Source organism: Mus musculus, chromosome 13, assembly GCF_000001635.26.
Source record: "Mus musculus strain C57BL/6J chromosome 13, GRCm38.p6 C57BL/6J".
Taxonomy (NCBI): domain Eukaryota; kingdom Metazoa; phylum Chordata; class Mammalia; order Rodentia; family Muridae; genus Mus; species Mus musculus.
This window is the reverse complement of record NC_000079.6, coordinates 38,481,437-38,494,417: the sequence shown is the minus strand read 5'-3', so window position 1 is coordinate 38,494,417 and position 12,981 is coordinate 38,481,437. Positions and strand designations below refer to the sequence as shown.

The 12,981-nt window shown below is 46.8% G+C and overlaps 1 protein-coding gene across 1 annotated transcript in view; it reads right to left on the bottom strand.

Moving 5' to 3' along the window:
* Window positions 1-12,981, bottom strand: part of Bmp6 (bone morphogenetic protein 6) — a 154,599-nt gene that overhangs the window by 5,897 nt on the left and 135,721 nt on the right. The window contains exons 3-4 of the mRNA NM_007556.3: window positions 9,379-9,527; window positions 8,482-8,679 (exon numbers count right to left, since the gene is read on the bottom strand). Coding sequence (NP_031582.1) covers window positions 8,482-8,679; window positions 9,379-9,527 — 347 coding nt within the window. The remainder of the gene's footprint in view (window positions 1-8,481; window positions 8,680-9,378; window positions 9,528-12,981) is intronic.

The following is a 12,981-nucleotide window of genomic DNA, read 5'->3' as shown; positions in this document are numbered from 1 at the left end:
TCATGTCACCTGGGTACATGAGCTCAGTCTCTTGAAGATTCCAAGGCTCCTGTGTCCCTGTACTCTATTCCAGCTGTCCTTGTCAACTATTTGATCCCCTACCTAGGGTCTCACCTGGAATGCCCCTAATCAACCTAGTTCTAGCTTGTTCTTCCTCCAAACTTCCTTCAAAATCTTTTAGATCAGTTTTAGAATCACTGGCCATATAAAATACAGAGATTTCTAAATATTTTTCTTTATAGGCCAGGCAGATAGCAGCAGTGTAGAATAATAAAGTATGTATTGGTTAAGCATGATAGTACATACCTGTAATCCCAGTATTTAAGAACCTGGAAAATTTGAGGCAGGAGCACTTGCCATGAGTTCAAAGCTAGCCTGGACTTCATAGTGTGTTCTGGGTCAGCCAAGGCTACAAAGTGCTACCCTGTCTCAAAAAATATATCATGTGTTTTGTTTTGTTTTTGTCTTTTTTTCCTAGCTGAGGGCATAGAAAACCTTAGAGTTTCCCGATAGAAGTGTCTTTGTTACAATAACAAGACCCCGTCACACACCCACACTTATATCTTTCACCATAGGCCCCTAGAGAGCTTCAACATGGGTACTGGTCACAGAAAAGCCCAGTGCATGGTAAGAGGATTGGAGCTCTGGCCCTGCCTCACCTCTGGAGACTGATAATAACCATGTGGCCAATGATTTGATTTTGCACAGCGTCAGAATCCCGTATTCTATGGTTCATATATGGTATGTTTGCTGCTCAAAGGTCTGCATGCTGGCAACTTGGTCCTCAATCGTTAAGAGGGTGGAGCTAGAGAGGGCCTGGTGGGAGGTAACAGTGTCATGGGGAACTACCTCACAAGGTGGAATAAGCCTTTCTAGTGACTAGAGCCATTACCGTGACAGTAGATTCCTATAAAGCAAGGCTACCCCATGTCTACTGCCTTTCATATGTATCATTTTCTGTTCTTGGGTCCACTGTGAATCTGTCTTCTATACCATTGACACTTCCTGAGGTCTTTGTCACACAGAGCTGGCCAAACGTTTTAGCTTCCAAGCCATAAGCTAAAATAAGCTTTTCCTTATAAGTACTCAGTTGCAGCTATTTTGTAATAGCAATACCAAATGGATTGAGCTACCAAATAAAAGCCCAGGACCACGAGACTTAGTGACATTTCCAGATATGTGTATATTCTGACGTATGGGTGGCTTGGTGACCTCACCTTGGGGCTGGTCTCTGAAATAGGGGCAGGGCAATCCTGCTGAGGACCTTGCTTTAATGAGTTGGCTTGTTAGAACTGAACTAAAGGTCACTTGGTCAGTATTTGAAACTTACTGTCAGAACACAGACAGGGACACCTTCCTCACCCCGAGGTTTCAATTTTTCTCTCTGTGGCACACCACAGATGACAGTCCTAGGACTTCATCTCACACTTCCCAACCATCCCAGCTGTCTGTGAACGTGCCCTGGTTCTGACTCCCTCAGTGCTCAGCTCAGAGAACTTTCTGGAAAGAGAAGCTAATTCTTTTATGGCCAGACATTGACGTTTTTTGTTATTAAGGACTGGGGCCGGAGAGAGGAAAAGCAGGAATTCTATCCTTCTGTTTCTTTTCCTACAGATAGATATTCGCTTGGCCAAGCCTGTGTTTCCTTACAGTCCCATGGTGAGGGCTGGCACAGAGCATATAAATATTTGTGGAGGTAAATGACCTTCACAATACTTGTTTCTGTAGCTCAGGGGTGGGTGCCCTGGGTTCTATGTGGGATGATGCTGACCCTATTTTTTGTGTGTTTTGTTTTTACAGATTGACAGATGGCTGAAAAAAAAAACCCCAAAAACCAGAAACTCTCCCCTTTACCCCAACTAACCTTGATATCTGTTTACAAGAGGAGTCTGAGAAAGGCCAGGTTTGTTGCGTTTTTTTTCTTTAAGTATGCAGATAAAATTTAATAAGGACATATCCACTTAAATGGGAGAAAAGAAAACAAATCACAGCTTTGTCCAAGTGGGGTAGAGAAAGGAGAAGGTATAGAGGCAAAAACAAGACCGCAAAAAACCCAGAGCCACTATAGCCCCCAGGCCAGCAACAGGGCCCATGGACATGGTGTCAGACTCATGGGCATCCTGGGCACAAATCATCAGCACTGCCACTGACTGAGAAGGTGCTACAGCTCCTTCCAGACCCCAGCTCAGAACCACGAGGAAGAAGAGGTGCCATGCTACCCAGGCGGATCTGAGCACAGGAGAGCCACGGGTGCTGCCTTGGAGGGTCAGAGGCAGGGACATCCTAGCTCCAAATATAGCCAAAAGTCTGTCTTTGGCCTCAGGATGCCTAGGCAGCTTTGGGACATGCTGCCGTGAACACCCAGTATCAGTGTCAAAACACGCCATTAAGAATATCTGGCTGCTCTAAGCTTAACACAGCAAGCAAAACCTGGCCCACAACCATCCAATATGGTTCTCTGCTTTAAGATAGGAGGGCAGGGCCAGTGAGAAGGCCCAGCAGGGAAAAAGACACTTGCTGCCAAGCCTGATAACCTGAGTCTGTCTGTCTGTCTGTCTGTCTGTCTGTCTGTCTGTCTCTTGTTCATGTCTTCTTCTATTGCAGAGGGTATACCTACTCTTATTCCCCCTTTCTCTTAAAATGTCAAGGGCAAAAACAAAGCAGTAGCTGTTCTTGGCACCTCTGTTTGCCAAGGCCTGGCGGTTCTTGCCTCATCTCTGGACTTCTAAGCCCTATCTTACCAAAAGAAGAAGAAAAAACTCTTTTGCTCCTAATGCGCCCCACCTAAAGAACAACATGAGATGGATGCAGGAGGTGCCAGCTCTTTCTGTTGCCACATTAGGCCAAGTGCAGGGGACCCTCTGGGGTTCAGAGTTCTGGTTTCAGGAACCTCTTCCCAGGCCTCGGAAGGGCTGGGCTTTCTGTCTACATTTTGTTTATACCAGCACCATCAGTACTAGAGGCTGCAGGAAGGCCCCAGGCCAATGCAGACCTAGGATTTTGAGGTGAAATACTCGGCACTTAGTCAATACGTGACTTCCATCTCCTTTCAGCTACATGCCTTAAAAACCAGACAAGGTTTCCCATAAACGCTGAGACTCCATGGGCTTCACACAACTTCCTTTCTCTCTGTCATCTCCTAGACTGAGGGGTTCCCTGACTCGCAGACACTGCCCATGGTTGACAGCCACTGCCTCACCGGACATCTTACACCTGCTCGTTCTGCTTTAGTAAGGGTTGAGAATCAAAACATTTGGGGCCGGACGGAAAGTGTTTCAGATTTGAGTTTTTCCAGATTTTGGAAGAACTTCTTTGATACAAAACAAAAACCAAAACTAAATGTGATTTTTTTTCTTTTTTCTTTTCTCTCCTTCCTTCCTTCCTTCCTTCCTTCCTTCCTTCCTTCCTTCCTTCCTTCCTTCCTTCCTTCCTTCTCTTTCTTCCTTCCTTCTCTTCCTTCCTTCCTTCCTTTCTTTCTTTCTTTCTTTCTTTCTTTCTTTCTTTCTTTCTTTCTTTCTTTCTTTCAGTGCTGGCAGGATGCTCAGATGGTTTCAGATAAAGTGTTTCTGTTTTGGAATTTTCGGATTGGGGATGCTTGGTCTGGACCAACCCACAAGGGAAGACCTGGGGAGGAAGAAGAGGCAGCAGGGAACTTGCTAGTCTATTGTACCCTCAGACCACTATTATTCTAAAGCAATCTAATAGTAAAAGCCAAGCATGATAAAGGTAGGTTTTGAAATGATTTCAGCTTTTGAGTCGCTAGCCCACACCTAGTCCTGCGTATCTCTACAAAGTTAAGAATGGGTGTCATTTAACACACTCTGAACAGGGCTCTTTCTAAGCTGAGGATCTACAAGCCAAGCTCAGGCTCCAGAACTTTAACTTAAGCTCAAAATGACAAAGCACAAACCCTCTCTCCTTTGAAAAATAAGAAGAGTTGGCATTTTCAGACCCAGGCCACAGCTTCTTCCGAAACATCTAATAAACCATGATGCTCACAGGAGGTCGATCCCCTCAGCTTCAGCATCCTCAGTCCATGGCAGCCAGAGATGAAGTACCAGCAACACTGTGAGATGCGACCCTCAACCTGGGACTGAAGGTCCCTGAACTCTATAGCACGAGATCACACGTTCTAAATAAACTGAGGACATTTTCTGAGACGTGTTACTTCTCCTGTGCTCAAAGCATACAAATGGACCCCAGTGGGAAACGTCAGGGGCTGGAGATAACAAGTATTCACAGCACATGGAGCTATTGGAAACCCACACTTTCCCAAGAGGGCTTAAGAGATGCATGTTCAGGTGAGTGGAAAAGAGTGGAAGAAGAAGAATTTTTTCCCAGGTAGCAATAGACTCATGCCCAGTGATGCTCAGAGTCCTGAGGGCATTGTGCTATTTCATAGGCACAAGAAACCAGAGACAACTACAACTACACATCACCTGGTTAAAAAAAAAAGTGATAGTAACAACTCCAATGGTCATCTGATAAAACAAAGACTCGTGCACAGTCCCAACATCGGACTCTCGAGCTTGCAATGGCATAAATGGCCCTCTCTTCCCCAGACGTGTCATGCGGGATCGTAAATCAGTGACTGGAGCAGAACCTAGAATTGCCAAAGGAAATCATCTGTCGAGGCCATCCATTTGTAGACCTCACAATGGATTGGCCAAGCGGTACCACTGACCCCCACAAGACAAAACAGCAAAGGCCAAGAGAAATATTATCAAAGAGGAAAATGGCGGCCAGCAGATACTTCAGACTCTAGCTGGAGGACCTAGGGAAGGGGCTCTGAGCACACTAAACTGGCAAGAACTGAGGCAGGCAAACAATCGCCAGATTCATGAGAGTTCCTCCCCTGCTCCACAGAGCAGCTTAGCGCAGCACTGTAAAACAGGTGTAAAAACAATAAAAGACACGTCCTGAGGCTGTACAAGCCTGTGGGAGAAGTGCAATTCAGCCAACGTCCACTATTCCTGTGGAGAGGACGGTGGTAGAGAAGGAGACGCCACGAAGGGAGACTTGTCCCCAAAACCCACTGTCTGGTGCACGTGCCTGCTGAGTCCAGCCTGAAGCCAGCCAGGTACGTATACTAGAGCAGATGGGGGTGGGCTGCAGGGACTAGGAGGCAGTAGGTGAGCTCTTAGCCACTTGCTGGTGGCAGGCGAGCCTGGCAGTCTCAGGAATATACAGCTCAGTTCCTAAAATAGATCCCTGTCATGTTTCACTCTGATGACAGGTGATTTGATAAATGACGCTAAGGTCTTTACTCAGGTGCAAAATGTCCCTCGTGGGTTTCTTCTAGACAGGGGCCCTTTGGGGAGAAGGAGAAGTGTCAATGCCCTGGGAGTATACTATAGGCAAAATGGATGACCAAAGAAGAGCCATCTCTGCCTTCAATCTCCCAAAGGACTTAGAGTGGGGTAGTGGCTGGAGCCACACTGCAGATGGCACCTTTTCTGCAGATGACCTGGCTCACAAAGACCCTGGAGTCTCTGGCCCATTCAGGAGCTTGGATGGAAAACCCTAGAGAGAGGCAAGTCTACTCTCTAGGCCCGGGCCATATTTCTGAAAACTCTCCCTCCTTTTCTTTCTTGGTTTTCCTGTGCTTTGCAAGTTAGTTGGTTTTAGGGGCTTTATGTATTTACTTGGAGACAAAGTTTTACAATGTATCCAAGAGTCCTAGCATCTAACGCTCTGCGTAGGCAAGGACGACCCTGAACTTCTGATCCTCCTGCTTCTACTAGGATTATGGGCATGCGCTACCATTGCCAGTTTATACCACCAAACCCGGGGCTCTGTGCATGCCGCGCAGGTACTCAACAAACTGAGCTGCGTTTCTCGCCTTAGAATGCTTTCTTGGGTAGAAATCTGGCCCTCTGCTTGTCCACTTCCATTAACAGAAGAAAGCCAAGTGCAAAAAGCAGAGCTCTGAGGGGCTGCACGTGAGTAGCCTCTGATCTCACGGGAGGTTCTGAGAAGAGAGCAGAGAAGCCGCTTCGTCTCAGCGCTTTCTTGGGGGGTTTTAAATATACGAGGCCAGAGGGATTTGGCACGGATTCCTTTGCGCTGGACTACTGAAGGAACAAAGAAACTAGGAGGACTGAGTTGGGAGGAGGAGTGGGGAGACCAAGAGACAGCAGGGGCCCTTGGACCTCATTAGGAATTAGGCCACTTTAATATCCGTAATTAATTTTAACTCATCAGAGTGAAAAAAAAGGTTGAAAGGGACTTGGAAAACAGTAATTGGATGGCCTTGCAAAAGCCCAAATCATAGACAACATGTTTTCTTCATTAAAAATAAACTGGTCTATATATTGGGTGGGCAGGGTGAGTGTTGACTCAATCAAGTGAAATTATAATTTTCAAAAGCAATCAACATTGCAAGCGAAGCCTCCGCAGTCTGAGGTCCGAGGAACCAAACTGGCCACAGTTCCCAAATGCAGTCTACCACTGGCCGACATCATCATCAGGCCCCAGAGGGAAATGCAGACTATTAATTCAATTCAACAGACTGACTCCCAGGGAAATAAACTAAAGCAGGCAATGCTTTCAGCTTTTTTTTTTCTTTTTTTTTTTTTAAGGCCTCAATCCTGACTGGTTTTGGTGGTAAATACAGGACACCCATGCTGTGCGGTACTTCCAAGAAATACCATGACAAGGAGAAGCAAAATGTCATATCACACTGGGTAGTGGCTGCTCAAGTGGCACATCCAAGCTTACTGACGTAAGAGAAGGCTTAGTAAGAGCCACAGCCCGAAATTTGGGAGACACTGCTTCTCAAAGAAAGGTGGGGTGCTTTGAGAAGTTGCATCCATTCTTCCCAGGCCCCCCAAATGACAGTTGTAATGAGCTGCCTCAAAAAATTAGCACAGCCTCTAGAAATTATTTCACTCCCTTGGGATCCCAGCAACAAACACACTCTAAGCAACTACTTCCTCCAAGTGGGTGTGTGTGAGTAATCTTCAAAGGTGTGCCGTGTGGCTGCATTTCGTCAAATCGACAACCTGTGAGGTATTCCACACCGTCACAATACAGAATGGGGGACTGAAGCTCAGATCCACTAGGTAGGTTTCTCCAAACTCACAAAAAAGAGAAAAATCTGGCAGAGAATCTCACAGCAGACAGTCAATGTCACACTTGTTTTCTGAGCTGTTGAGTAATGCCAGGAATCCAGGACTCAGGAACACTTGCACCACGGTGAGGAGCATTGGCACTCGAACTCGGTGCCACCTAACAACTATGAACTTGCTTCCTAGATCTTCCACTCGCTATCCCTCCCAGTTCTAGAGAAGACTTCTGAAAGTTGCAATTAACACTCAAGACACTGAGGGTGGGGGTGGGTGGGGGTGGGGGCTGTTTCCTCTCTCTTGCCCTTCGGACCTGCTTGTCCAGATGGAACTGAATAACCAGTATAGGCTTGGCTGATCAGAGCACTTCCTAGGGTAGCAAGATGCTCGGGGCTGGTCACATGGTATGTGAGCCAGTCCAGTGAGCATCAAGCCTGGCTTCTTGCTGAGGCCAGCAAGTGAGAGAACTCTCTATTTGAAGATGAAGTTGCCAAGATTTCTCTGAGACTCGGGGTAACCTTAATGTACATTGTTTATCTTTGTGAGGAATCTGTCAACGAGGAACGCAGGAAACAGAGCTATCTAGAATCACCTGTTCCCAACAATTCAACCAAGCCGAAGCAAGAAACCCTCAACTTCCCAGGTGAGTGAGCCAATAAAATCCCTGTTGGAGGCCGCCTCCCCTCCAACTACCACTTCCAGTCAAGAGAAGTATACTATGCGAGCCCACAGTACACCACCTCATGCAAGCTGAGCCCCCACAAATCTGAAATGCACCAAAACTTAAACCTCAGTTGATGGTTGCCAAAGTGCACTAAAAATACTGTATAAACTTAACATACAGCTATAGGTATGTAAGATGAATAGGGAAAATACATTAATCCTGCCATTAGATGTGGGTCTTATCACCAAGAAATCTCATTATGTATATCTGTAAGTATCCCCAAATCCAAGCAAAAGAAACATCTGAAACCTTTCTGGCCATACACAGAGGACCTGGGTTTGGTTCCTAGGATCTACCTGGTGGCTCACAAACATCCATAACTACTCCAGACAACCTGGCATATCTTCTGACCTCGTGGGCACCATCTAAAAATTAAAATAATTGGGGTGTTTCCATGATTTTGTGGGAAGAAAAAACAAAAAAGAATTGTAGAAATCTCATCAAACAGAAGGATGCTTGCCTGAACCAAGAGGTGGGATGTGATGCCCACAGCCCCAGCCTTTGGGCTACAGTGCTCTATGGTGAGAGGTCCTGGGATCCCATACAGGTTATCTACACTAAGACATGGCCATCATTCTTAGGACCACCCCTCCCCCACTAGCCACTGTATTTGCTGAGCAGAAGTAGTCCAGCATCTGGAGTCATAGGTACCTTTATCCTGATGGGAACTAAGGCCTTGTCCACACTCACCTGAAGAACCGGAGCCCCGGGACACGTCCTGCGACTGGGTGGACCGGTTGCGACTCTGCTGCCGCCGCCGACTGGAGGCTGACCTGGTGGTGCGCACGTGGACCTCGCTCACCTTGAAGAAGGCCACCATGAAGGGCTGCTTGTCGTAAGGGCCGTCTCTGCCCACCAGGCCCGCCGCACGGGGGTTGACGTGGAGTCCTTTAATGCAAACCAAAGCCCACCCCTCTTTACTCCATGGAACCTTAGTCTCAAAGCTACACGACGAGGGGACTCTTCCTAGTCTTCCACGTAAAGGAGTAGAGAGTGGGAAATGTGAACAAGGCCCCTTGCATCCTCCCACCCTGGCTGGCTCCCTGTAGACAGGCAGACTCAAAATGTGCCTCCCAAAGAATAGGATCACCCCCAAGGAGTGCTCTGGTCTCTGTCCTTCTATTCATCAGTATTTACATGTCTTTTCTGACTATATTTCTCAACTGTGCAGCAGGACCAGAAACGGGAGCCCATCACGAGGGATTTTCCTTAAGGGTCCCTTGGTAAAATCACTGGGCAGTCAGATCCTAACAACCCCTTTTCCTCCCCTTCCTTAGGTGCTGGGTAGAACCCAGAGCCTCATGCTAAGCAAATGCTCTATTCCTGAACTGTGTTCACCCAAGCTTCCAGTCTTCTTCTCGGGCAGGGGCTCTCTTTCCATTGCTATTCTTGTGGGGGACATGGCCTTAGCCTGCTTCCAAGTCCTGGCTAGGAGAAAGGTTGTGCTTTGTCACGAGGGAAGAGTAAACAAGGTCACCGGACGTCAAGGTCTGGGCTACAAACAATGGTCCCACCACAACCGCCACGGAGGAAAAGAAGGAAACCTTCTGTGTGACATAGGCTGGCAGGGCGCAAATCCCAACTTACCATCCCGAGTCACCACACTCAGCTGGAGCCCCATGTTGTGCTGCGGTGTCACCACCCACAGATTGCTAGTTGCTGTGATGTCAAATTCCAGCCAACCTTCTTCTGAGGCCCACACCACCCGGGTGTCCAACAAAAATAGGTCAGAGTCTCTGCAAGAATGAGAAAAAGAAAGAAAAAAAAATGGCACAGTGAAATCACCTGCTGTCCTGCGGCTCATTCCTCCTGTGTCTTGTCAGGAAAGAATGCTGAGGTCAGATCATGCCCATCTGTGTGACCAGCCACTGCTCTGCCTGGATGTCACTGTAGAGCCTACAAACACAGCATAATTAGCAAAGACACAGAACGTGAGCTGTCAGAAGGCTCTGTAAATTCACCAAGACCTCCTGCCTCCCACACCAAATCTTTCTTGGAATTAAGGTAAATTGAGAACATTATTTCACTTGTCTCAATACTTCGTTCACTTTTATTACCTCATTGCTTTTTATTTGTGGTGCTTTTATTGGTTAATAGATTAATTATGGCTAGTGAGACCTGGAACATCGAAGGCTGGGGCTGTTTTCCCCTCTGAGCTGTTTGTACCGTCTGTGTTATTTCTGGATGAGGGTCTTCTGTGACCTTGCAGTGTGGACAAGATTAAATCAGGATCCAAATGATATATAAAAATTAGGTGTCTCTTGTATCAAATCGCTGAAAATACGATCAGGCTATGCATATAAGATATATATGGATTGGCCGGGCAGTGGTGGTGCATGCCTTTAATCCCAGCACTTGGGAGGCAGAGGCAGGTGGATTTCTGAGTTCGAGGCCAGCCTGGTTTACAGAGTGAGTTCCAGGACAGCCAGAGCTACACACACACACACACACAAAAAAAACCCAAACAAACAAACAAACAAAGCTATATATGGATCAAGAATGAATTTTTCATTTATACTTAGCAACCATTTCCCAAGATATCTCATTATATATATGTGCAAAGTACCCCCGCCGCTGGAGACACGTCTGGGTTTCATGAAATTTACACAACCTCCACTGGTTTAAAATAAGCGTCAAATTCTAATAATGTGCCTTTACATAGAACTCTCTTCTACCTTGCTTTACTTATTGTTATGATCATCATCACTGCTGGAGTACAGTTATCTCCATGCTCAGCTGGGGAAACTGAGTCTCAGACATGAGGTTATAGTGCTGGACCATGCAGCCAAGATGAAAGCTAACCAAGTACAAAAATTTACTCAGTGAAGAAAGGGTGGGAGCTCAACAACACTTCAAAAAGCTTTCCATGATGACAGGCTATCTTTGGAGATTATTTCCAAAGACAATTTGCGATAAGTTAGAAAAGTTTGCTCCTCGTTCAACAGCATCTTCTGAGGCCAGTGCAGCATCGACCTGAGGTCTTAAGATTTTGTTGGTGGGAAACACACTTTTTCATGCTTCCAAGGCAGCTTGGGGTTAGAAGAGAGCTCTGTTGTCATCATTTTCAAGTGTAAACAGTAGGTAGAGTGACAGGGAGTTTACTCAGCTGCTTGGCAGTCTGCAGGGGCGGACTTGAGCTTCTCCTCTTTAAAAGCTCTCCCCTGCGTGGACGTGTCACGTTCCCTGTGGACAGACTAACGCCCCCTGTGACTGGGGCAACAACTTCGAGCCGAGAGATGAGGGATGTTCATGGAAAACAGCAAGAGGGGACTAGGAGTCCAAGGCTTTGAAGCTGAGCTGCAGAAGGACATAAAGTCCACACTGCAAGGTCACAGAAGACCCTCATCCAGAAATAACACAGACGGTACAAACAGCTCAGAGGGGAAAACAGCCCCAGTACCAAAGCGAGCTGAGAATGTAGTCATCTTAGGGGAAGACTCTGGCTGGCACTGCCCACAACCGAGATCCAGAGGGAAGTTCACGGTAGGAGGCAGAGCGTAGGTGCTCAGATACAGAGCCCCTGACCAGGGTCAGTTATGTGCAGAGCTTCAGTTATGCAGCAGGCCACCTACTATCTAAGGAAGCACAATTGGATGCAGACAGAGGCAGGGTGGGTGTGGCAAGGCTGGCACACAGACTTGGAAGGGGCTTAAGCTTCTGTTTGTAAAGAGTGGGGTTCATAAGAAAGGATGGGGGACTGAGCCTGCTGGTGTACACCTGTAACCCCAGCACTTAAAATCATTGTCTACAATGGAGACTCAAGAAAGAGAACGGGGAGAAAGAAAGGGGAATGAATGAAAGGGGAAAGGAAAAAATGTGGATCTGGAAGCAAGTAAAATTGGGGGCAACCATGGAAAAAAAAGCTGGTGAGAAAGATTAATTATTACAATGTGGAAGAAATTACGTTTACACCAGGGTACTGGCTAGTTTTATGTCAACTTGACAGAAACTAGAGTCGTCAGAGGAGGAGGGCAGCTCTATTGGGAAATTGTCTCCATAAAATCCCATTGTCGGCAAGCCAGAAGGACATTTTCTTAATTAGTGATTCATGAAGGAGAGTCCAGTCCATTATAGGTGGGCCCTCCCCTGGGCTGGTAGCCCCGAGTTCTTTAAGAAAGCGGGTTGAGCTAGCCAGGAGGAGCAAGCCAGAAAGCAGCACTTTTCCGTGGCCTCTGCCTCAGCTCCTGCCACCAGGTTCCTGACCTGTGGAGTTCCTTTCCAGACTTCTGTCAGTGAAGCATAATAATGATATGGAAATGCAGCTCAATAAACCCTTTCCTCCTCAAGTTGCTGTCGTCATGGTGATTCATCCCAGCAATAGAAACCCTGAGTCAATGGCTCATGGTCATCAGTGGACATTGGGGGCTCAGTGTCTGTCACAACTAGCGCAGTCATCTTGGGCACCTGGATAGAATGCATGGTAGTTTCTGTGGTACTCGTTGCTCACTATAATGAAGTTCAGGGCTGTTTTCAATACTTATGAGACTGGCTACTCAAGTACAGACCAACAGCTACTGGTAAAAGATCAGAGAGGGAACCTCAGCTTTAAGATGCCCAGGTCCTCTGCAAGGGACAGCATGTCCCTTACTCATGTGACAAAAATGCTTGACAAACACAACTTAAAGAAGAAAGGATCACGTGTGCCTCATGGGTTCAGAGGTGAATCCACAATTGCTTGGACCTGTGGGCTTAGGTAGAACACCCTGAGTGTAGGCACATGCCATAGGGGAGAGCTATTTACTTTGAGGTAGTCTCTTTGAGACAGAGGGTGAAGGAAGGAGGAAGGAGGGCACAGAGGGATGGAAATAGGGGAGAGGAAGGGAAAAGTCAGGACAAGGACAATAGACCCCCAGCTAGCCTCTAGCTAGACCTTAGACCTCTCAAAATGAAAGCCAGTTAGAGGCCAAGTGTGTAACACACCAGACTGTGTTGTTCATATTCAAACAACAAGAAGTAACTTAACACAGAGACTTATGTAACAGGACTAAATGGGATAAAGAAATATGCATATACAAACAGTTCCACGGGACACTGTACTAGAGGCTTCTCTCTCTCTCTCTCTCTCTCTCTCTCTCTCACACACACACACACACACACACAAATGCCCATCAAATAAGACGTAGTAGATAGTAAGAAAGTAGATAATAAGAACTGATACCCAAGTCGCCTTCTGCCTCCCACACAGATGCC